At 34.6% G+C, this 25,402-nt stretch overlaps 2 protein-coding genes across 2 annotated transcripts; one reads left to right on the top strand and one right to left on the bottom strand.

Annotated features, from left to right (window-relative positions):
• Positions 1-873: 873 nt before the first annotated feature.
• On the top strand, positions 874-13,516 carry LOC130425004 (tetraspanin-1). The gene is made up of 7 exons (XM_056751032.1): positions 874-930; positions 5,424-5,630; positions 5,851-5,925; positions 9,976-10,071; positions 12,840-12,986; positions 13,131-13,214; positions 13,457-13,516. The coding sequence occupies exons 1-7, from the start codon at positions 874-876 to the stop codon at positions 13,514-13,516; spliced, it is 726 nt and encodes a 241-aa protein (XP_056607010.1).
• Positions 13,517-15,071: 1,555 nt separating this feature from the next.
• On the bottom strand, positions 15,072-25,182 carry pomgnt1 (protein O-linked mannose N-acetylglucosaminyltransferase 1 (beta 1,2-)). Its single transcript, XM_056751546.1, has 22 exons — positions 25,051-25,182; positions 24,525-24,728; positions 23,834-23,936; positions 23,488-23,603; positions 23,303-23,368; positions 23,072-23,185; positions 22,839-22,956; positions 21,947-22,045; positions 21,707-21,834; positions 21,512-21,582; positions 20,477-20,552; positions 20,279-20,362; positions 20,094-20,135; positions 19,932-19,990; positions 19,489-19,561; positions 19,175-19,303; positions 18,847-18,972; positions 18,684-18,748; positions 18,524-18,568; positions 18,296-18,431; positions 17,665-17,774; positions 15,072-16,450 (listed from the first exon to the last, which is right to left on the bottom strand). Exons 2-22 carry the CDS (start codon positions 24,642-24,644, stop codon positions 16,369-16,371), a joined length of 1,962 nt encoding a protein of 653 aa, XP_056607524.1. The 5' UTR covers positions 24,645-24,728; positions 25,051-25,182; the 3' UTR covers positions 15,072-16,368.
• Positions 25,183-25,402: the final 220 nt, after the last annotated feature.

Below are 25,402 nucleotides of genomic sequence, written 5' to 3' on the forward strand. Positions count from 1 at the left end.
TTGTAACACTGTATATGTGTGGAAGACATTTGACTGTATTCATGTTAAAGATGTAGTTCATCTAAAAATGAAAATTATATTATAAATTATTTGCTCTCTAGTTGTTACAAACCTGTGTAAATTTCTTTGTTTGGTTGAAAACAGAGAAAGATATTTGAAATAATGCTTGCAACCGAACAGTTCTTGGCCACCATTGACTACTACAGTAGGAAAAATTACAATGGTAGTCAAAGGTGCCCCAGAACTGTTTGTTTTCCTACATTCTTCAAAATATCTTTCTCTGTGTTCATCAGAACAAAGAAATTTATACCGATTTGAAACAACTCAAGGGTGAGTAAATGATGACGAACGTAAAATTTTGGGGTGAAAAAGTATCATGAAAAAGGTCTTTTAAACAGCTGTAATGTTAGATCAATGTCAGTCGTTTGACACATGAGACACATTAAGCACTCTTTACCTGCAATTTTATGTCCTAACCACACCCATCTCACCTGAGCACATCTCTACCTCTGTATTTCCCTCTCATTCTCTCTCTCATATTCCTCTCCTCACTCACTACTATTGCTCATTTTATGACTCAATTCAACTCCATTACTTCTAATGCACTCCAGCACGAAAACAGGTTGGTTTCTTTTAATCTAGAGAAAAAATTAGACTTAAATATATTTTAGTGAAAACTTGTTAACAAAATCATGTATAATTTAAATGTATTAGTACATAAGATTTGCGTGGTAACGTTTTAGCAAAATAGTTGTTTAATTGGCTTTGTTTTATAACATTAGAAGTCTACAAGCAAACCTCTGTGTGTATGTTTTAGATAATATCTATATGCTTTTTCACTGATTTATCTATCTATTTATTTTACAGTTTAAAATGGGCTGCTTCACATTTGCCAAATTTACGATGGTTGTGATCAACCTGCTTATTTTGGTAAGTATGTTTTTTCCTCTTTAAACGCATACATGGAGGGAGAGAATAATTGCATTTTTATTTATTGGTTTAGGGACTTTTATGTGAGGTGTAAAGAATGAAATAGATTTATCCTGCCTGCAAATGAGCAACAGATAATTTGTTTTCTCCTCTTTACAAAGGAACACACACACCGTAAACACATAAATTGAGCAAATGCAAGCTGATAGCTGAGGAATCCATTTGAAACTATTTCGCTGCATCGTGGTAGCCTTGATAATAACACTAAGTGCGAATGTGACTAAGGCAATAACACTTGCTCATATGCAACCAGTTTCATCTCATTATTGCTCACAGAATGTTGGGTTTACCACTTTGTTTGACAGCTTAAGCTTGCAAGAGTTTAAATTGATGAGAACACATTCAGTCGCTTGAAGGTTTTAATGCTGCAGGTACTTGAACAAAGGGGAGAAAGAGGAACATTAGAGAACCTTATTAATATGGTGTGTGCTATATTTCAGTCATTATGTTAGGTTGAAAACAGATTTTTTTGTTATGGCCTTAATCATATTTTATATGTTATAAGACTGACTGCAAATTGGCATTATATAGGTTGCTAGAATAAACAAGATTTCAAACCGTGTCAACTTCTAAATACTGACCAAGTGCTGATGATAAAATATTGCTCTGTTTCAATCAATGACATAAGATTAGGGATCTGTTTGGCAATAGGGTATTATGCACATGGGACGATGACTTACTTCTGCTAAAATCGCTGCCAGCTAGGTCACTTCCGCTCTCATAGCACTAAGGGGATTTTTCACCAAGTGAGATCGATGAGTTTAGTAAGAAAACGGCGGATTGTAACAGAGCTGGGAGAGATTTTAGGGGAAGGACATCATCGCTCTGTGTGCATATACCCCGTTGGAACTAAAACTAGATGGACATTGGCCGCTGGATTGTACGTCAGTGGTGCGTCATATTAGTCCTGGTAAAACTCCCCTATAAACACATATATGTGAATAAAGGAGCTTGGTTCTTTTCTGGATGAACATTTACATTTCTCAACCAATTTTAAGATCAATCAATTTAATATATAAGCACAATTTAAAATAGTGGGGTTTTACTATTTTTACTATACTTATACTCCTATTGAATTGTCATAACACTTATATTGCAAGGAAGTAGCCTACCCTATTATTTGTTTTACAATATCACGCATATCACATAAATGTTTACTGCAGTACCTGTTTACCAAGAGCTTTAAAGGAATATATTTTATATCTGAAATCTATTTTAGAGTCAAGCTGGATTCTTTTACCCATTATTATTATAATAGTAAGCAAACTGACTGCAAAAAGAGTACAAGTTCTGACCTGGAGCGCAACGCTAAAATGCGCTAAACTAGTGCTCTCTAGTGGCTGGATAGTTTACAGTTCCTTGTGGCATTTTTGACACACTTCCTTATGATTATTATCCAAGCCTAACCATATCAATTATTTCAATAAATCATTTTTTTTAATCCACACAGATAAACGACTGAAATCTATTCAGAAATGTAAACTTTATTGGGCAGGCGCAGCTTGTCTATCCTTTCTGTTTCTTTGGTGTTAAATAAGTTGTAAAAATGTAAGTGTAGCAACAAAAGATGCATTCTATCTTAAAGCGAATGCTCACCCAGACCTGCCTAAAAAAGCCAGTGTAACCACACCCCCACAAATCTAGGTCAGTTCTTGGTATGATTTGACTAAGACCGCCTTAATGTAGACTTTACAAGTAAGTTATGGGTACTTGTCAGTACAATTGCTTTGGAACCTGATGTTCCAAATATGGTAAGAAGCGTTACATTTCCTTCACACGTTTGCAGTATTCGACCATTCAATAATTGCTAAAAATGTACTCGCCCTCTTGTCATCGCTCTTGCCCTCCCATTTGTATAGGATGTCATTACTTCGGATAAATACATACAAAGATTTTTATAAAACATCCAAAATTGTACTATATGTGGTGACGCAACTGTAAATTAATCTCATTGGTTATTTCATGTTTAAAGAAATAACATTTAAAAAGACATGTGAAAACTCATGAATGAGATTATAAAATTACGGACTTTGACCACATTTTAATGTTGTGATTTTAAGGATTTATTGTGGTTAAAATTTCACAAAATATGCAATGAATTTGAATTGTTTATACACCTGTCTTTTCACTTAAACTCTGAAGGCATTTTGACCCCTTGGATTCCTTTGGAATACTTATATGGTGGATTCACACTCTTGTGACCCCAACTTTACTTCAGATTAAGTAAAGCTTTAGTAAACTTTACTTTGGCTAAACTTGGATCTCCAATATTTTGACTTTAGACTGCGTTACCAAGCTCAACCGCTTAAGATCAATGTACCTTACAGGTAGTGTAAATGCGTCAAAACTAAAACAAATTGTTTATTTAATAAAATGGACATACAACAAAATTCAACTAATCGTTTTTTTATTACAATTATTATAAAGTAAAAAAATACAACTTAATATTAACATAAATTAAATAAAATGTAAAAAGTTATATTATTAGACACTGCCCAAACGCAAACTGGAAACTTACTGGGGGTACCTGACACCCTTTTTTATGATTTGCGCATGCCCGCCCGAAGATATTTCTCATTTCGCTGCATAGCAAAGTTCAAGTTTGGTGTACTCTGACCTGCAAATTCGCGTCACGTGAATGTGTGAGACCAATAGAAGATCACAGCCTCACAACTTGACCTCTCAGTACAGAAAATTAAAAGATTTAGGAATCGCTCTCGCCCATTTCCGCAGCACCGTCCGACCGAATTTTGCATGCTCAAAGTCTAATGTGATCGCGGAATAAACCAAGTTAGTTTTTTTACTCAGATTGCCTGCAACTGGTTTTGACCAGCCTGCAAATCAAAGCCTCATTGTGATGACTAATTTTCCACCTGAATTAAGTGAGAAAGTTTATATTAGATATTTTCTATAGGCCAGAAATTTGCTCATTTTTCAGCTTGAATAGGGTATTCAACTCAACATTTTTATTCAGCAGTCGCCTATATCCCCTTTTCTCTACCGCTCCTGCATCGTGGCCTCTGTGATGCCCCTATTTCTATTGTCATCGAATTCCTCCCCTTTTCCTACCCCCGAGTCTAATACGTTTTTCCCACACCCATAGGGCATGCCCTTTCATTTCCTCAGTTTCCCCTTACGCATAACCCGATTTCCATGTAATCTCTTCAGGTGCATCTTTTTTTGACACCCCGTCCCCAACACATAGCATTTCATCAAAGGATTAATCATAAAAAATTCAACACCATTATTAATTATGGCAGGCAGGGAGAAATGTTTGGAGACAACAAGTTGAAGGTAATATGCCTGTCACAAATTATTTCCTGAGAGGCGTATCCATTACCAAAAGCAGACAGTTAGACTGCTAAAACATATAGACAATTCCAAAAGCTCAATGGAAGCAAAAGACAAAATGAAAATAATTCTCTCCTGGACGTCATAAACGCTGAGGGAATGGAGTATAGAGTGCTTTGCGTTTAGCTGTCTGCCAGCGGAGTTGGATATGAGCAGCACTGACAGCCGTCATGTGTCTGACAGAATATATATGGATTCAGATACGGTTACGGCATCAGCTGTGAATTATCATACTGACATCAGTCCACCCATGAATCTAAATCACCTTCATATGGGAACATGTGTTTTAGAGCTTAGACCTTTTCATATCTAATTGGACGCATTTCATTCTTGGTAAGATCATGCTTGCTTTCAAAGCTCTTTGAAAGATCAGAAGATATGAGAATGGGATTTTGTGTTCGTCACTGTCTCTGGAGATCCCTAACTAAACTTGTCTGGGAAGAGTCTTGGAGGACATAAATGAACAGTCAAGCACATAATGATGCAGACTTGAGGCCAATAATGGCTTCTTATTGAGCTATTGATAAATGACCTATAGATACAATTTATGGTTAATATTTATAATAACTCAGGTATACATTCTGGCCATGGGAAATACATGTAGGGTATCATTTCAGACAACAAAATGCAATGAGTAGATCATGAATTAATGTTGCCAAGTAGACTAGACTTCAAACAGAATATAATATAAAGCATATGCAGTCTCATACTTTTAACTTTTTATAATTAAGTACACAAGAATGTAGGACTTTCTTTACACTCAAGTAACATTTTTGAGTCAAAGTGCTTGTTTTTAATGTAGGTATTAAAGGTAAAACATTACATGTATATTTATTAAATGCGGAGTAAGTTTGTATGCTTCAAAATGTAGGAAAGTAAAAAAAAATCTGTTTAAAACACACTGATAAAAAGTGCAGACTTGAAAATGTACTAATGAGTAAAATTTCTTCACAGCTGTCCACCTCTGTTTTTTATATATCAGGAAATAATGTTAGCTAAATTCTAAGTATTAAGATTTAGCCCATCATTTTGCAATTTTGTACTGAATTTGTTAAAGTAAAAAAAACTAAATGTTTTGGCAGGTGGGAGGTGCATCTCTGGTTGCTATAGGGACGTGGGTGCTTATTGATGGAAGTTCCTTTATCAAATTTTTGGTACCGTTTATGACAAATTACACAAAGCATGCCAATGTTCCAGTCTTCTTCATCTGTTTGGGATCGGTTATGGTTCTGTTAGGCATACTGGGATGCTGTGGAGCTCAAAAAGAGAGCAAATGTCTTCTTATAATGGTAAATCTCATTCCTTTTATACTTCATTAATATCATATGCAATATGAACATAACATTTTGCTTGTGTACTTAATTAAAATATGTGCTTTTTCAATTTTCCTTTTGATAGAAATAGCATTTTCATGTGACCTCAAACATTGTGTCTCAACCTAAATATACATTCCCTCTCATTATACCAAAATGCAATCTCTTTCTCTCTCTCCATCTGTGTCTCAATCAGTTCTTTTCCATCATCATGATCATTTTCATTTCTGAGATGGCAGCCGGGATAGTTGCCCTGGTCTATTCCAGTGATGTAAGTCTTGCACCAATGACAAACCAAACTCTCTCTCTCTCTCTCTCTCTCTCTCTCTCTCTCTCTCTCTGCATGTAAATTCACATCATACTCTGACCATCATTAAATTAGGGGGGTTTGCAATGGCTCCAGCACATTTACCCACTTAATAACTCCCAGATTGCCTCAGGCACTATGCCAGCACTCTTACTTTGAGCAATTTATCGCACTACAATATTGACGGTTAGGCATTTTATATGCAAAACAGGCTATTTACATATAGAGTTCCACCCATTTAGTGAAATGTATAATAATTACAACAACTATGAATGAGTTATGGAGGGCATGTTAGGCGAATAATGCCATTTAATTAAAAAACACAAAGGCCTTTTAGGGCAAATTATAAAATTGATTTCAGCAATCTCATTTAATACATATGAAAGCCCATACTGTATAAGAAGATATGATTGTATAGATTTTTACTCATTTCAAATATGTATTTAATGATACAATCAAAGTGTTCTGACCCTTTTTGGTCCCACGGGTTAATTTGCATAAAAAAGACCATGTTTTCAATGAATCGTTGTGCTGCAAGAAGGTTATACACATTAAAGCAGTTAACTTTTAAGCATTATATTGTTTTACCATTTGCCTGGGTGCGGATTGTTAGGAAAAACAATTTGATTGTATTATTATTATAATTATATTAACATAATATATTACAACATAATATTGTATAATATAACAATGAAATCACTTTTTACACAAATACAAAATGTCTATCAATTCATGGGCTATATTTGAAATCTAATATATATTTTTACAAGTTGTCTGTGACAAGATACAAAACATGTAGCTCTTAGAAAAAAGTTGCTTAAGACATTAAGTAATACAGAAATACAGTAATGTTTATTAAATAATAAATACAGTTTCCATAAGTGCAGAATCAAAACTTTGGTGGAAACAGGGTTCGAATTGAGGGGGGGCTCGAATATTGGCTTTATTTTGCAATTCCTGTTTTGATTGGTTTGTTGTAAATTGGGCCAGCGGGGTAGGGCTAAAAATGCCTGGCCATTGGGCATGTCAGTATAGTCCTTCTTCATTTTTGTTGCTGACGTCATGTGGTGAAGAGTTGTTGTTTAGAGGGGGAGAGGAGCTTAACGTTTTTGATTAAACATTACAAATGCAAATTGATTAAAAAAATAATGGTGTGCACGTATAAATCATTTATAATAATCACTGCAACACAGTGTATAACGCTTAGGATTTCCTGTTTGATTGCATGTTGACTTTAAAGTGCCCCTAAGGTCTAAAATATTGAACTTGACGTCCCCTGGTTTATCATTGAAACTAGAGTACTAAAAACAAAACAAAAATATTTTTTGTAAAATTATCACACTAAAACTAAACAATATTGTCTATTATTTGTCTTAATTTCCCCAGAGATTATTTCACGCTCCATTCTGCAAACATGAGCTCCGACTTCGCCCAAAGCAATGACATTAGTTTTTCTTATTCTGTATCGGTTCATAGGTATTATTTTCATGTACTTGATCCACATTTTCAGGAGTTGAATCACGTTTAAAGTGCTTATTCACTTCTGCATACGGTGACTGGTTTGGCAGCACTGTACAGATAGTCACCGTCGACTTTGACGCGTCTCACCCTCACTAGCTAAAAGGATTTTTTTATAAATATTAAAAAAGGGAACAGCACTGTATTACAATAATATAAAGAACAAGAATCAAAGGACAAGAAAATAAATAAATAAAGGAAAATAAAAGGAAAATCTCAATTAGTAAGAAAAATGTTATCATACATTTGAAAAAAGTGTTATTCCTATTGTTATCAATAAATTAAAGAGATTTTACAAAAAGCAATTCTGTGGTCCAAACTATCATGTGATTGATGCTTGTTCTGGCATTTCCATCAATACACTATAAAAAAACTTTTGAAATAACAGTATTACTGGCAGCAGTTTGTAAGCAGTTAACTGTAGATTTACATTTGTGTAATTTACTGGCAACAGTTTATTCAAAGATAAGTGAACATTAAACATTAACAGATCTTAATCTTTACAGGAAAAACTATAAAATAACAGCCTCATGCAAAGCCTTCTGGGAACAAAAATTATGAAAAAAAGAAAAAGGTTGACGAAGATTTCTGGTTCCAAGAACGCTTTGCTTGAGGCTGCTATTTTACAGTTTTTTTTCGGTAAAAATAAAGACTTGTTAATGTTTAGAGTTCATTTATTTTTGAACAAACTGTTGCCAATAAATTAGATAAATATAAATCTACAGTAAGTTGCTCGCAACTATCTGCATAACCACAGCATATTTTTTACAGTGAATTTTGAGGGCTGGTACACAATTCGAACACTGGGTGGAAATAAATGTGGAGGAAATTATATATATTAAATTATATATTTATATAATAATGAAAAATATATATTAATTGAAATTTGTGTTGAATTAAAAATGAAAAGTGATACATGATACAAGGTTTTTGAGTTCGCAGGGCCTAAATCACCCATACATGAAACCTTACAAACTGTATTTGTGATGTTTGGTAATTGTGGTTAAACTCAAAATTAAAATGACCTTTAAGGTCTTAATGCAAGCAGAAAATCAGTTTGTTGATGAAGAGTCATATATACGGCTATCTGCATGAAACACGGTACTTCATCACCAAGCTAGTGAGGTTAATGCTACTGGGGAACCACTAGGAAGAAAGAGTGTAGGCCAATCCTGTGAATTATAGATCGACTAAATCGTTCAGGGGAACATTAGGCATGTAAATGCCCATTTAATGTGCTGTTTGTCACTATCACACATTCATCTATTTATTTATTTATTTATTATCATGACAAAATAAAATGGTGTTTCAATAATTCATGTACAAGTCTTAGAGCGGCTGCCCCATATTGATATGAAATAGGCTTTGTGAAGTCAAAACAATCACACAATATGAAATAGAACGGTATTACACGTGTACATTATTGCGTGAATAGTTACAAAATCACCAATTACGGGAAACATTTTTAATGTGCAATTGCACAACATAATATACAATCTTTCCGGTTTTAATAAGATTTTGATTTAATTTGGGGATTATTTGGCAATAACATTGCCACTGTTTAAATGAAATAAAATCTTATTAAAAAGAAAACACTAAATGTACTTTGTTTTAATTTATCTCTTTGGATATCACAAATTCAGTTCAGTTTAGTACATACTGTTCTCAGATCAGCAATTAGCCCTCGGTCTTTTGGCTGGCAATGCTTTGTCCTGTCAAGATTGTGAGGGAATTGTTGCAGACGTTGATGGATTAGCTGGCATGTAATAACTCTACTGATCTGTGTTCCTTCCCTTGCTCTGTAGGTGGGAGGGGGGACACTTTAAATTGTGTTTTTGTCTGCACATTTCCACAGACGTGCTGTGCTGAATACCATTGCTGACCGCACGTTCTCCCAACCCACACACATAGCAACAGTGTAATTGTGAGACTTAAACTAATTTGGGTTTATTAATCAAATTCCTACTAAGAGGTAGACTTAAAGCATACAACACAATGTACATTAGACTTTACAAAGCACGTTCACCATCAGTCCATTAGTTTATACACAAAGTAAATGAGCCGAGGACCCAGAAAAATAATGTATAATACTTTTTCACGTAAAATTACATCTTTTTCATGTTTTTCTTGTGAAGTTGCAGGTTTTTTACAGTATTCAGTATTTACAGTAAAACCTAAAATTTTCTGTCTGCTGGTGCGCCAGGAAAATACCGCAAAATATATATTTTTCACGTAACGTTGCATGTTTTGAATGTTTTTCTTGAATTTTTTTGGGTGTAATTTGACAATGGTTCCTGTATTTCAAAAATCTGATATAAAACAGATTACAGGAATAAATTACAGGATTTTGTACATTGTATCACACATATTTAACGCACATTCTCTTTATTAAAATACAGCCTATGGCTAAACGTTATGAATATATTAGAAAAAAATCCTTTTCTAAATTCTTTTGTGTGTCTGTTCTTCTGTCCCAACCTTTGTGATTTTCAAAAGACTAAGGAAATCTTAAGGAACTGGGCCTTACCTGTATTGAAGAAGTATGGAAAAGAAGAAGTGTTCACAGACTTGTGGAACTCAACCATGACAACAGTAAGCCATAGCTAACCCAATACATGCATGCTCATCTGCTTTACAGGAAAAACATCAGTGCATATCGATTGGGCCTCAGGCGCTTCAGTATGTGGTCAAATAGCATTCATCCGTCATGTCAAATTTCCTGGCTAAAAGTAGTCTGAAATCAGTTAAGTAAATGTGAAAATTAGGTTACTTAATAGAATAGCGGAAACTTGACAGGATAATGAAGACCATTCAAAGGACTTTACAGATCAAACATATATGGGAGACCGGGAGCAATATGTTAAAACATGACTGTTTGACCCAACCTGTGATTACAGTTTTTCTCGATTCTCAAACACATTTCTTGAAATTATGCCTCGTATTCTCAAAACTCTGAACACAAATCCATAACTTCTCACCCAATTCCCCAAACATCCAATTTTCAGGTCAAAATCAAGCTCTCTTCTCAAAACCATTCAAACGTGCTGAAAAACCAAACTTTCTCTCCAGATATGACACACAAGCCCTTAAAAACACCTACACTATACAACATAGTCTTAGACACTGATGAGATCAATTCAAAATACTGTTACTAAAATCTCTTACTGGGATTCAAGAATAATTTGATAGCTTTGTGTTTATTAGAAAAATACAACATAAAAGAGTGGACATAGAGCAAAGTGCAAGAATGAGCTTTAGGGAAAGAAAACTGTAAGTAGATGAAGATGATCTTACAAGACAAGAAATGTTAAAAAAACCCAAGAACAATATGAAATGGTCATGCAACACAATACAGTACACAACTGCACAAATAACATGTTCAGTCAGGCATTTAGCAGATGCTTTTATCCTAAGCGACTTACAGAGAAGATAAAGGAAACAATACAGTGAAGCGTAAATAGGAGGCATTGTAAAAAAAATATGCCGTCCTCTGCACCCTTGGCCCAATTTCGTAAGAGTATTCCGTATTTTCTGCAAAAATACAGAACTGGTAAAAAAGGGTGTACACGTGCTACAGTTTACTTGACACAGAATAGTGAAATTTCTCTCATATAAATTGTGTACGTGATTATGTTTACAGTAAGTATTATAAAGCCCACTAGATGATTCTAGGAGGCACAATCACCTGTGCTCCTATTGATATTATCCTGAGATTCTGATTGGTGTGGCATCGGTTTTGCCACTGAATGTTTGCTGATGGATAAATGTGTGCTATCAGAGTTTACATCTTGACACTTCAGTTCATTATATTGCGTGTTTGTGTTTTCTGAATGAGAACATTGCATTGTTAAACCTTTGCAAAATGAGGCTGTTTTTGTGTGGGGTAGGAACAAGTTGGTGTATTGTTCTGAGAATGTGTTTTTTGTTGTCAGAACATGGTGAATTGTTATATGAATTGTGTGATAGCAATCGAAAAAAACTGTCATAAAAAATGTCGTTATAAAGAGAACTTGTGTTCATTTATCATGAAAGCTATTTTGAGAATATGATGATGTTATTTTTTTGTGGAGGATAAAATGACCTAGGGTTTTCGAATTAGGGGTTAGAAATCCGAAATGTTCCCTTTTTCATGTCTGCGATTTAATCGTTTTGTTTCATAATCATTTTACTGTTTAAATCTAATTAAAATGCCTGTTTAATAGCAGATTTTATTGTGACAACTTGCCCCAGTACACTCAAAAAATTTATTAACTTCATCTTATTATGACGCTTATTTCCACTCAATTGGATTGATTTATTCGAATTTAAGTTTTAGTTGTCCGTACAATTCACCCACTTTAAGTTGACCAACTTATTTTATTTGATTTCAGCTGAATGTAATTAAGTTGTGTTGAGCCAATTACATTTGAATGCTGCAGTGATGTAAGCAAGATGTAATGGCAACAGATAGTGTATTGCATGACCATTTTCAGAGTATATATTCACTAAGTAAGGCTGCATACATGCCAAAGTGGTATGAATGTGCTCGTCCACAACCTAAGTAAAAACTTTAACCTTTACCACTATGGTAACCCCTCAAAAATCACAGACAACAGAAAATCTTATGAATTTTAACATTCAGGAAGAGTTTTTCATCCTGGACAAAAACACACATACAATTCATTTTGAAATGTACTATTTAAATCCAGTCATATAAGTGCAATGCATGCTGTGAACTGAGTCCACTGTGTAGTTTCAGTTAGTCCATGAAAATGATTCAGTTTGTCCCAACACAAATGGAACAAGTTATGTCAAAGAATCGCCTATTTATCTCAGTGTTACACATTTAAATTGTGTTGAACAAGAAACACATACTATGCTAGATCAAACTATATTGATCAAGTTAAACAAACAACCACCAACAATAATCTTTTGAGTGTAGTACAAAAAGTGAACATGTGTTCAATAAACTTCCTTTCTGAACAATTAATGTCATAATTTTCATATTTAAAACCTTAAGGTATGTGCTATAACAGAAATTGACTTTTTGTGAAATGTTTTAGTATATTGTGACAATCTGCCCCAATATAACACAACTACAAAAAGTTCAATAAACTCTCTTTTTTTCTGGACAATTAAAGTTTTCACGTTTATGTAAAACTTTAAGGTATGTTCAACAGAAATTTACTTTCTGTAAAATGTTTTAGATCATACCTTATATTAAAAACGTGATATATTAACTGTATCTAAGTGCTACATTTACTATCAGTGTCTCACACATCACTGGAACACACCTATCTTATGTCTATATCTAATGTTTAGAAAGCTGTTTGTGAATTGAATTACAATTGAAATACGTGTCTTTCTGTTGTGTGTAACAGTTAAGATGCTGTGGCTTCAACAACTACACAGACTTTTCTGAATCTTACTTCTATGAGCAAAATGGTCGTCTTTACCCTCCAACCTGCTGCAGAACCCCTGCAGGGTATCCATGTGTTGAGGAAAACGCCTTTTTCAGTCACGTCGTGGTGAGAAACTATACAATGGTGAAAATGACCTGAAAATGTAAAATAATTCCAGGGCAAAAATTCCAGAAGCACTTTAGTCATGCAAATATGTGGTTATTGGATGCAATTTCCCTCACTTTTTTCTGATATTGGTTTTGTTCCCAGGGATGTTATAAAAAAATAGTTAGTGGCGTCCAGATGAACATCAACCTTGTTAGTGCCGTGGCAATTGGAGTCACGGCCATTGAGGTAAACACAACACATCCAATAAATTGTTTCAATAACCAAAAAATATATATATTTTGGCATTTGACATGATTTCAAATTAAACGAAACCTTTTAGGATATACAGTAGAATAAATTACCGCATTACATGTTTTGCACAAGCATCAATGAAGGGCATCATTATTTTTAATGCTCATAGTCTGATTTAAATGTTCCTATATGACTGTCATCCACATTGACAAGGATAATGTATTGTTCTTTACTAGTTGGCAGCGATGGCCTTGGCCATTTATCTCTACTGCTACTTGGATGATAAAGCCACATGAAAATCTTCATTCTACACCTGTGTGCAAATTTGGTTTCGGTCATAAATGGTGAAGCTTATTCCTTTGACCTTTCATGTTTAGTAGATAATAGACTAGTTCACATTTTATTGTAAGACTGTTGTAATGAGTTTCAACCAGTAAAATATATAATTAGAATATTTCAAAATCATCTCACAGACAATGTGATGTGATGACTTGTAAAATATATAATATTAACTATTTTCCTTTTTATGACTGTAAGTGTTTTTTTTTTTTAATGAAATCTCTGCATCATCACATGGAATGCAGAAGCAATATTCATTTTGCATTGAAATTTCCATAAACAAAGGCCGTTTTCATTTCAGTCATTCACATGTATAAAACTGTAGGAAGAAGAGAAAATGTCTTTGTGAATTATAATTTCAAGTATGTATTTCTGCACTCATCCCTAAAGTTACACAGTAGCCTTACAAAGTTACACATTCATTTATTTATTTGATTAGAAATTAGATATTATTTATTAGAATGATCTTACTCGTTGTATAAATACCATGCACTGTGCTGTGTTTTAACTTTTCTGTTTTTCCTGTTTCCCCATGTAAAGCTGCTTTGAAACAATACACATTATGAAAAGCGCTATATAAATAAACTTGAATTGAACTGAATTGAATAGCCTCTGTGATCAATGCCCTACAAGTCCCTATTTAGTGGTAGATCAAATTTCAACTTTTATGAGGTAGATCAAATTTCAACTTTTATCTATTAAAAGCATTTACATACACTTGACATTTCTGTGGTGTGACTTGTGGTTCAATTCAGTTGTATAATATGTCTTTGTTATGAAAGATAACAGGAAATGTGGTGCTCTAGCTCGCACTAGTTGTAAATACTCAGTAAGCAAGCGTTTCATTCACATTACACTTCAGTCAATAAAACAGCATGTAGTCAGTCCAGCTTGTGGTGTACATCATTATGAAATCAACCCCACATGCATCAAACCTCAGCACACATTTAGACCGGAGATGAGCCCCACAGTAAATTTGCATTGATTTCAATAACCACACATTTTCCTTTGTGGCTGCTTCAAATTTCCACACAGTTTGCCTGATGTGCTATCTGGTTATCTAACACGACATTTAAAAAGCACAAAAGAGCACTTGTTATTGTTTTGCTATATATAAAAAAAATGAAGAGACCATTTCAAATTTTCATTTCAAATCAGAATTTCCACATGTATTGTGGGCATTTGAGTCCAGTGTCTGTTGAATTTCAAAAAGATCAAACCACAGGATTGACAAAGTTGTCCAACAGCAATGTGAAAGACGGACAGCATGACAAGATACATAAAAAGTGTAATGAGAATTGAGGTTATCAATTATTTTTTTAACTTTAATAAATGCTGAAAACCCATATTGCTCATTTTTAGTTAATGTATTTACTGATACAAATACAACCTTACAGTGTTCCCCAAATTTTATTCTATATAATATTGTCCACCCACTGGACACCTATTCCTCTTCTGAGGTTTTGATTGGAATGAATCACCTCTTTGCAACCTCATAAAATGGAGAATGCAGTTTTTTAAAGAAAATTTTATTTTTAATCTGAAAACAAACCATTTTCAACAACTTTGATACAAAACTAAAGCAAGAAGCCTGTTGAAGTATTTGATTAACAGAACTTCTTCATCTTGACAGTAAAATGAGATGTGACACATTTATAATCTGGTTTTGCACATGTCCCAGATACTGTGAAAATACTTAGTCGTAAATACAATGTTTGCTGTACCAATATTCTGAAATCTCATCCATGAAATGATATGACTATTATTGCATGAAAAATCGATGTTTCAAAATTTTCCTCAAATACAGTAGCTAATGTTAACACAGGACACATCAATGAAGCAGCTGAGATTGCATCGATTGTGTTTAAAGATCTTCCCATTCTTAAGGCTATTTAGTGGTTGTGTGGACACATACATCTTCTCATTGAAGAGGAATACATCACCGCAAGTTCTCTGGCAATGAGGAATGCCAAATTTTAATATTATGATGATAATCGTTTTTATAGCTTTCTAAATTCATTCCAACAGAGCTAATTTCTTGACTAAATACATCATCAAAGTCAGTTAAAATAAAGTTTGTAGTTTTGGGAAACTGCTTGTGATCTCAGTCACCAATAATTAAAACCACAGCATCCCAATATTAATAATTAAAAATACCATGACAATCATTTGATTTAAAAATATATATGACTGTAGATTATTTTATATGTAAACAAATTCAAGCATTTGTAGTTTAACATACAGTTCTTGTGTAAAAGCCATTTCATAAAAAAATGAAACCTGGTGATATTGACAAAATAAATAGACATAAGTTAAAACATATGTGCAGGATAGACCAATGCACATCAGTAGTGTAACTAAAAGGCATCATGCCTGCCATATCCTTAATCCCTTTCTATCTCAATTTGATGTATCTGCTGTCACATTCAGCAACTCAAACCGTCAACCTTTACTCTGTTACCAGCAAGTCTTTTTAAAACATCTTTTCTAGTGGAAAAACCTCCCAACATAAACACACATGAAATTTCATGACCTCATAAACACCTCCCGAAACATATAAACATACCAACAGAGGGAAGGTTCCGAAACATGCCATTTCAGAAGATCTCACATCACTCTAGTTTAAAAGAGCCTGAAGGTCAGAAGATACCAGCAGCATAGGACAGTTCAGAGAGGTTCATCCCACAATTCACTCTCTTCTTCTTATGATGGCCTGAAGAGTAACATAAGGCCCAGTGTCGGCCTGACGCAGGCCTTGTCTGTCAGGGGTTTGAAGAGGACCCCGGCTGGGATAAGTAAAGTAGTGTTTCTAAATCTGTTCCATAGGAGGTCCCTCTTCTTTAGGTGCTGGCTCCAAGTGAATGGGAGTGACATTATTGGGCTTCCTAACACTGGGGGGAAGATGAAAGTAAGTTTACAGACTGAGCAGATATTAAATGCACAAAAAAATAAACAGCGCCTTAGGTAAAGGTATAACATGTGTGACATTTTTTTTATATTACACATGCATTCAAATAAGAGATGCCCTGATACTACGTTTCTCCAACACTCCCGATTATTCAGTGTGATATCTGCCGATAAAGACTCTGGAGATTAAAAAATATTTCTTAACATTCTGAATGTTATTAAAGGAATAGTTCACCCTAAAAATGAAAATCCAAACCTGTATACATTTCTTTGTTCTGTTAAACACAAATAAATATGTTTAGAAAACTGTTAGCAACTGACATTTCTGGGGCACCATTGACTACCATAAATAGAAAAATAAAAATGGTAATCAAAGGTGTTATTGTAAAACAAAAAATTGTGTTCAACAGAACAAAAAGATATACAATATTTTTCTACTATGGTAGTCAATGGTGCCTCAGAAAACCCAATTGCAAACATTCTTTCAAATATCTTTCTTTGTGTTAAACCAAACAAAGAAATGTTTAGAACAACTTGAGGGTGAGTAAATGATGACAGAATTTTCTTTTTTGGTTGAACTATGCCTGTCAGTTCAATTGCTTTGGAAACTGATGTTCAGGTGCGGTATTCGACCCATCACTAGACACTGGTCAACTGGCCAATCATAGCACACCATGCTTGTCTGAGCGATGAGCTTTGTAAAAAATCTGTGCGTTACAGAGAGAAGGGTGAAAGAGGAGATACAAACATGCACGGCATGTGGAAAATAAAGCGTTTTTACCCTTAAATCGTGTAAACACATTGCATCACATCTAAAACAAACAATAATATTTGTTTTAGCCCCATCATATGATCCCTTTATCAGCCGATAGAGTTATCGACAGATACTGATTATTGGAGGATACATCGTTGCATGTCTAATTTAAATAAATCTTTTGATTAAATCTGCGATTAAAATGATAATCTTAACACAACCAAATGGAACAAAAAGTTATGTGCTAATATCTTAATGGTCAATTCAAGTCAATGACCTTTTCATAGCCTTAAACATCTATTAAACTACATATCATCTGATAAGAATTTATAAGAATTTTTGTAATCTTTATTGTCTTAAACAGTATCAAAGATTATTAATTTCATGGTCTTTAAAGTTAGATATCCACTAGTTTCACAATGTAACTTGTAAATATATACTCACGAGTAGGGTGAGATTGGAACAGCCACTACTAAGACGTGGTTCTTTTTTCTGAAGAGCCTCCACAGCCCTTTGTGGTAACCTCGTACATCCAGGTCCCACACATGCAAGCACTGTAAACAGTAAACAAGATAAGGCCTCACCCAATACTACAGTTTTATTACCCCTGCCTACATTTTATATGTTTCTTTCTTCATTCCTTCTCTGTGTGTTTACGACAAGTCGTTGATATCCATACTTGCAGGCCCTCCAAAGAATAGCCGTCTATAAAATTTGCACTTCTAGCTTGCTGTTGTTCAGGAAAAGATATCACAGTTTCCTTACGCTTCACTGAAACCAGCGACCTGATGAGTATTATAGGAATCATATTTTTTTGTCTTGTCAAATCAAAATCGTTTCATTTTTAAAACAGAACTACAAACACCTAAAAACGTTATATTACACATTTAATCCAAGCCTGCGTTTTACGGTATTGTGTGGTTTGGTGAACTTTCAGTCATTTATGTTTTCTCATAAGTTCAGCGTGTGAAAGTCACTTACGACTTACTGATGATGTCATCATTCTTCACTGCAGTAGATGACATGTGATCCATGAATTCAGTCTAGACTGTATTTAAATCCAAGTTAGAATTACCTTTGCCAGTTCAGTCCAGGTGTTTGTGTCTGTTTCCTCCTCCATTTTGATGAACATCAGAAAGGTCTTTCCCTCAGTATCTGGGATAAAGGAGTCTTCACATGGGTTTTTACTGTGGTCCAGGACCTCAGCTTCACTGCAGACAAACAATGGATTATTTCACGTGTTGTAATATTGAAGCATTAAATAACATAAAGTGCAACAGTAACATCTTCACAGAATATTTACCGTAGTAGGTTCTGGATTTCAATCTCATAAGCATCTTTCTTCAAGCTGTAAAAATAAAAAAGATCACTATCTAACTAATGTAAAGGATACAAATGAGATCAAAAGACAATATAGAAAGATGTTTAAACTGTTATCAGTCAAAGGAAAAAAATATCGATACCTGTCGGTGTTTTTCATCTGTACATTAGGAATTGTGTTGAACTTGTGCTTTTTAAAGTAAACTTCCTGTAGAGAAATATGGGCAACAATTTGGTATAAGACATTGTTTCCATAAAGATTATAATTGTTTATAAAAAAAATATAATAATCGCCATTTCACTTACATGGAAGTAACCATTCATGTTCAGGCCAATGATACCAAAGTGATATGAGCGAGAGACATCAGGGATAATACACTCTCTCCCTTTCCTCTGTTCTGGCATCCTCATCCACATGTCCCAATCCCAAAGCTGAAGGACAATAAAACAGATGGATGAAATGGCGAAAGTTAACAGAGGCATGCTTAATAAATGATGCGGTTTCGTATGTGAAATATTAAACTCTAAAATATGAGCAGAAGTGACAATTTTCTTATCCTAGTTTGATTATTTTTTTATGCGTGTAACCTAAATACTAGCAAATATAAATTAATAAAGAAATTAGCTTCCTCACTTTCTCGGGAGTCGGCCATTTGGGTTCCAGTTCATCCTTGTAAATGCTTTTTTTAAGCACCCAGCCGAGGCCAGGCATACTTTCAACTCTGTAGAGCAAAGAGGAATCCTCTGCTGTGTGTTCATAGCCCTGAAGAAAAAAACCAGCACACATCAATCAAACACATTGTTTGGAAGTCCATCCAAAGATTTTCAATAAATAAGGAAGCATTCTTTCAGAATTGACCACCAAACATTATTATATTAGGACTTTAGCAAAGTAAAAAACATGTTTATGTTTATGAACATATATAGGGAGATTTCTTTTGCACTCACTTGGTCATTCCAGGCTGAGATACAGTACAGACTATCATCGTCACTCAACAAATGGATGGTCTGGCTGAGAAAGCTGAAAAATAAAGACTGTTAGAACTGTTAATACTCTAGCATCTCAAAAATTCTATCATTATTCACCCTCACATTGTTTAAATCAGTATTCATTTCTTTCTTAAGTGGAACACATGAGAAGATATTTTGGCTCAGTTGTTTTGAGTTCATACAATAGAAGTCAATGATGTTACCAACATTTTTCAAAATATCTTTTCTGTGTCCAGCAGAAGAAATAAAGTCATACAGGTTTTGATGTGAGGGTGAGAAAATGATGAAACAATTTCATTTTTGCACATATGTATATTGTGGGAATGTGCTACCCTCTCGTGGACGTCTTGCAGTATTACAAGATTCACTTTACATTTTACATGAACATCCATTATTTATACCTGAAGAAATCTATTGAAATGTCCAGATCCTCCTCCAGGACAATGGCAAAATCTGCATCCTAAAAACAAAATGTTTCAAAACCTTTAATGTATTCAAACCCTAGTTTACTATATAATTATTATATACTTTTAATTTAAGCATAGAAGTACATCTACACTCACTGGATGCAGATTGAATGTTGCAGTTAAACTGGCTTTGTAGTGCTGTGGAAAAATAAATTAGACATTTGTGCTGTAACTGTTATGCATAACATCTTTTGACAGCAAACCGGATGAAAACAGTCATTCATAAGAAGGCATTCTGTAACCATCAGTTTGTTATTAATTCTCTATACCAAAGAAATTACCTGTGATACTCTAGCATTCTTAATACTGATAGGCGTATGCTGAATTCCTTTGAGACCAAAAAGCTCCACCACATCCATAGGTTCCTAAACCACCAAAACATATTTGTGAAAATGTAACTACAGTATAACCACAAAAGATGTGGGAAAATATAAATACATTGAAGAAGAGAGTAAAGGAAAAAGGAAAGAAAAAGTTACCTCATAATACCCATCGATAAAAACAGTGATCATCTGTGGATTGACACCATGGGAGGAGAGCAAAGAGCGCAACATTCTACAGAAACAAACATGACTTATGCTTTAGATATTCAACAAATGTTTGTTTGCAAATTTTAACATTGACGATACTTACAAAAAAAAACACTTACACATACTCGTAAGCAGAAATCACAATATACTGGCATAACACTGAGCTCAAAACAACAGATTAACAAAACTTTGAAATCTGTTTTATTTCTTAAAGGGGTCAAATGGCGCAAATACGTGTTTTTCTATGTCTTTGGTGTGTTATAAGTTACCCATGCATGTATGTAACAAGAGTTTCTTCCCATTCCATGTTTGTTTATACACTATGTTATTTAAAAAAAAACCCTAGACCAAGTTTTGTGTTGTCTACCTCTTAATGTTATGGCAGTGGCCATAACAATGTATTACACACGTAAAATTGCTGTACCTGTCAGTACAATTGCTTTGGAACATGATGTTCATGACGTTTTTCAAGCTTAAATCATGTAAAGACATAGCATTACAACTAACGATAATATTGGTTTTAGCTGTGTCATATGATCCCTTGAATGAACTTGTTTCAAGTTGTTCATTCATTTCACTGCTGCACATTTACAATGTTTTATTCTTTACAGTAATGTTTGGTTATTTAAAGTAAAAAGTAATACAAAACAATTGTACCGAACCAAAGATATTAATATTAACAAGATGCGCCACTGCCTTCCGTAAAAACAGACTTTGGCTATACTATTTACGTGAATGTGTATTTCATTAATTTAGCTGAGTAGGGAGGTTTCAGTTACCAGCCTATACATTTAAATATGGATAAAATGTCAGCAAAACTAATATTTTAAATGAAATACTGATAACTAACCGATATCGAATCGAAATTGGAACCATATAAATAACAATCGAATCGAATCTCCAAAATGGTCTCAAAACCCAAAAAGTCAATATACTAAACTGCACATGATTTGGTAAAACCCATAGAAATCGAATTCTACTAACCTATATAGATAGTTTGGTCTATTTCCAGCTATAACGGCAACTGGGATGTTGTAGACATTGTTTTTAGGCAGCTAGACAGGACATGGAGATAAGTTTAGTCAACAAAAAAATGTGTTTCTTATCATCAGTAATAATAAAAAAAGCCTTTATACGGTTTATCTCTGAACATCACAAAGTTAAAGGATGTGGCCTTACTGGGTCTGGATTGAATTCTATAGGTGCCGGATCCTTGCAGCTACAAATACTACCGTATCCTTCCACTTTACTGCAGAAAAGTTTCCTCCGGCGGTTCAGTTCTGTATCGACCCAATGACACTCCGCCTCTGAAATGATTGATTCAAGTCATATTGTATAGAATTTTGATAAAAAGAAGGACCATGGAGTAGGGAGGTTAGGAGAGGGTCAGAAGAATGACTCCGGAAAAGGCAGGAATACCTTCAGAAGCAGTTAGCTGAACCTCAGTTTTCAACAGCACAGGATCGCCCCAAGTAGAAAGAGCTGGAGACTTAGAGTGCTTCTCCCCATACACTTGACCTGAACAAATATTAATGTGCATTACAGTGAACAGTGTGTATACATATCTACAGTCAGGTCCATAAAAAGTTGGACAGAGGCACATTTTTTATAATGTTAGCTGTGTACCAAAATGTATTCACGTTGTAGTATATAACAATTAATATTGTCTTAAAGTGCACACACGCTTTATTTAGAGTGAACAACACACCAGTGTGTTGTTTTCTTATCGTAATGTGCTAAATTGTTGATTTGGCCACTGTTACTGGGATCTTCCTGATGGATTTGCTGTGTATTTTTAACCTAACTATGGTCTTTATCACTTCAGATCTCCCTGAAACGCCTGATGTGGGTTTACAGCAACAGCTTCCAAATGCAAACGCCACATGTAGAATCACCTCAAGACCTTTAAAATATTAAATTTATGAAGAAATGATTTAAGGAAAACACCAAACCTATCCTTAAAACAGCTTTTTATTCAACCGTCCAATAACTTTTGGTCTCTTGAAAAAAGGGGAAGCTACATAGAAAAGAGCCGAAACTCCAAAACCCTTCAGTTTATCTGGATGTGAATACACTTTTAATAAAGCTAAAAGTGTGCATTGCACTTTAAGACAATATTCATTATATATTTGTAACATGAATGCATTATTCGGTACATAGCTAAAATAACAAAAAATGTGCATCTGTCCAAATATTTATGGACCTAACTGTATATAACACACATATATATATATTATGCAAATTGATGATCTGATTTTACACATACAATTGAACGAGACCGATGCTAAAAATGTAAAATCATTGTTCCCACCTCCCTTCTTTACAACCAGAGTCCACATATCTCTCCAGCCTAAGGTGACAGCCACCGGACTTCCCAAACCTTTCAAAAGGTTCTTTGCAGCATCTTTCAGATGGAAAGTACCCTCATCCTGAAGAGACCAAGACGTGTACTTGCTTAAGTATTTAAAAACTATGTTTGTAAAGCATGGGCTTACAAACCAAATTAAACTGTCCACATAATATATATTACTATTAATACATTACCTTAACAGTGAAGATGAAGATTCTTCCACGTGTGACCATATTTAGGAAGAGGATCATAGCTTCATCCTCATGAGGGGAATATGTGTCAAATACTCTTTTGGCCATCACATGACCCTAAAATAACATTGAAACAAAGAGATGTCATACAACCATAAACTGTCAATAAACTTAGTAATGGTCAAGGCGATGGACAGCTAAAAACGATAATGATATTCCAAGATGTGAGCTTACAGTGGCCTGATTTAGAACTATAACGTGTATGCCTCTGCCTTGCTCCCTAATCTCATCTTCCAAAACCTGCAAAAGATATATGAATGATAGTACATAACACAGTTCAGTATGTCAAAGCCATTTATGAATGTTAATGTTATTGTCTGGTAACTGTGTCATATCACACAAGGCACAAAATCACTTACAGTGGTGCCATCAACCGCCACATAGACCTTAGAGCGACTTGAGTACACTTCAATATCCAAAATCTTCCTCCCGCTGGCTGGTCTGCGTGGAGTCTCCATGTTGGGCAGTGCATCTTCTGAAAAAATAAAGAACGAGAGCCAAGATATATTATTACAGATCGCGATGAGCTTTTTTTAAACCATGAGTTTCTGTCTGTTTACAAAGTAACTGAATGGAAGAAAATACAAAGACAGGATACAAGTCTGAAACAGGCTGCATGTTTTATTTCAATGCATATAAATAAAGTGAATTTGATTCTTTAAACTCGCTGAAAGATTAATTGAGCAACAGGTGCATCAATATTACCATAATCTTGAGCCACATCATCCTCATTCGCAACTCTTCTTGTATCAAGAATGAGTTTGATATTCACAAAAACTGTGATCAGTAGAAAGAGAACAGCACTGGCCTGCAAATAAAGCCACAAAGAAACTTAGTTACAGTAAATGAAATGACAAAGCGTTCAAAGGTTTAAGGTCAAAATCTTATCTGGAGTCTATGCTTTAAATGTTTGATTGAATCCCAGAATGTGTTGACAAACTAAAATTATAAAAATATATACGTTTGATATGCATGACTTGGATGAAATATTGAAGAAAAGCAGGTGTTGAGACCTCAGAACTGATGGGAATTACTTGAATGATCATACCTAATGAAGATGTTTAAAAATGTAAGGAAAAGTAAATTTTTACAAATTGTAGGTAAAGGATCCCTACTTAAAGATACATTTTATAATAAATTCTTGTTAGATTAGTTATAAGTGTGTCATTCCACAGTCTTGATGTGTTTACTATTACTCTAAAATGTGGGGAAAATACGAATACAGACAAGTGACTTGTACATTTTAAACAGTAACATCACTGTATGTCCAACTAAAGTGGTGCATGCTTGAATCTGTAAAACTCAACCTGTTTTTTAATAACGTTACAATACAGAGACAAACACAACCCCCACTGTAAACGCATGTGGATAATCTCATTGAGTGACATGTGCTGACCTGGCAGATTCGTCGTACTGCTCTTTTGTTAGTAAGTCTGTATTTCCAGGTGAGGTACAGGCTGCGCTGCTGACGGGGGATGAAGGGTTTGGCTTTCGGGTTGGGTGTCCAGGTGTCCATACCTGCAGTCCTACCCAGTACCCACTGCTCCAGAGCACAACACCTGCCTGCATCCGACAGCACCCGCGATCAAGTCTTCTTCATCTACACAACAAAGTGAATCACGATTGTTGTAAGAAATGGGTATAATCAAGGCATACATATTAGAATTGTAAAGCGCGATGCAGGTGAAACAACTTGAATGCATCCTAGCAACAAACACAATGCTAAACTGCACAATTCAGTGCTAATGGCATGAATATGTAATTAAATAATGACTATTGCAGATATGCGTTTACGAGGTATAATGCTAGTGGTGACGATATGTGAGAACTACAGATGAATTGTTTCAAAGAGCTATTTTTGTTGACACTGACATTTTTGTTGACTGTAACACAACACAAAATATAAGCTGTTTGCTGTTTACCTCAGCAGAATGTCATGTGGCCATGGAAGTGACTCCAAGAAGCGTCAGAAAATATGACTGTAGTGTATTTAGTTCAGGTTTAGTACCGTGTGGCCATATGCGGCGTATGAGTGTCGTGAAGCCAGAGAGCAGAAAGATCAACGCTGGTATGCTTTTCAAAATAAAAGCTCGATACGACCGCAAACGAAGATTCTTCGAATATTGTATTTAAAATTAAAATCAAATTAAAAAGAAATACATTCAAATAATTTAATTAAAAATTACAAAATGTACTAAATGTATATTGTAGTCAAACCAGTGGAGGAATTGGTCGAGGTGCATCGAGGGGAACCTTGAGCACTAGCAATATTTC

This window comes from Triplophysa dalaica, chromosome 6 (genome assembly GCF_015846415.1).
Source record: "Triplophysa dalaica isolate WHDGS20190420 chromosome 6, ASM1584641v1, whole genome shotgun sequence".
NCBI lineage: Eukaryota > Metazoa > Chordata > Actinopteri > Cypriniformes > Nemacheilidae > Triplophysa > Triplophysa dalaica.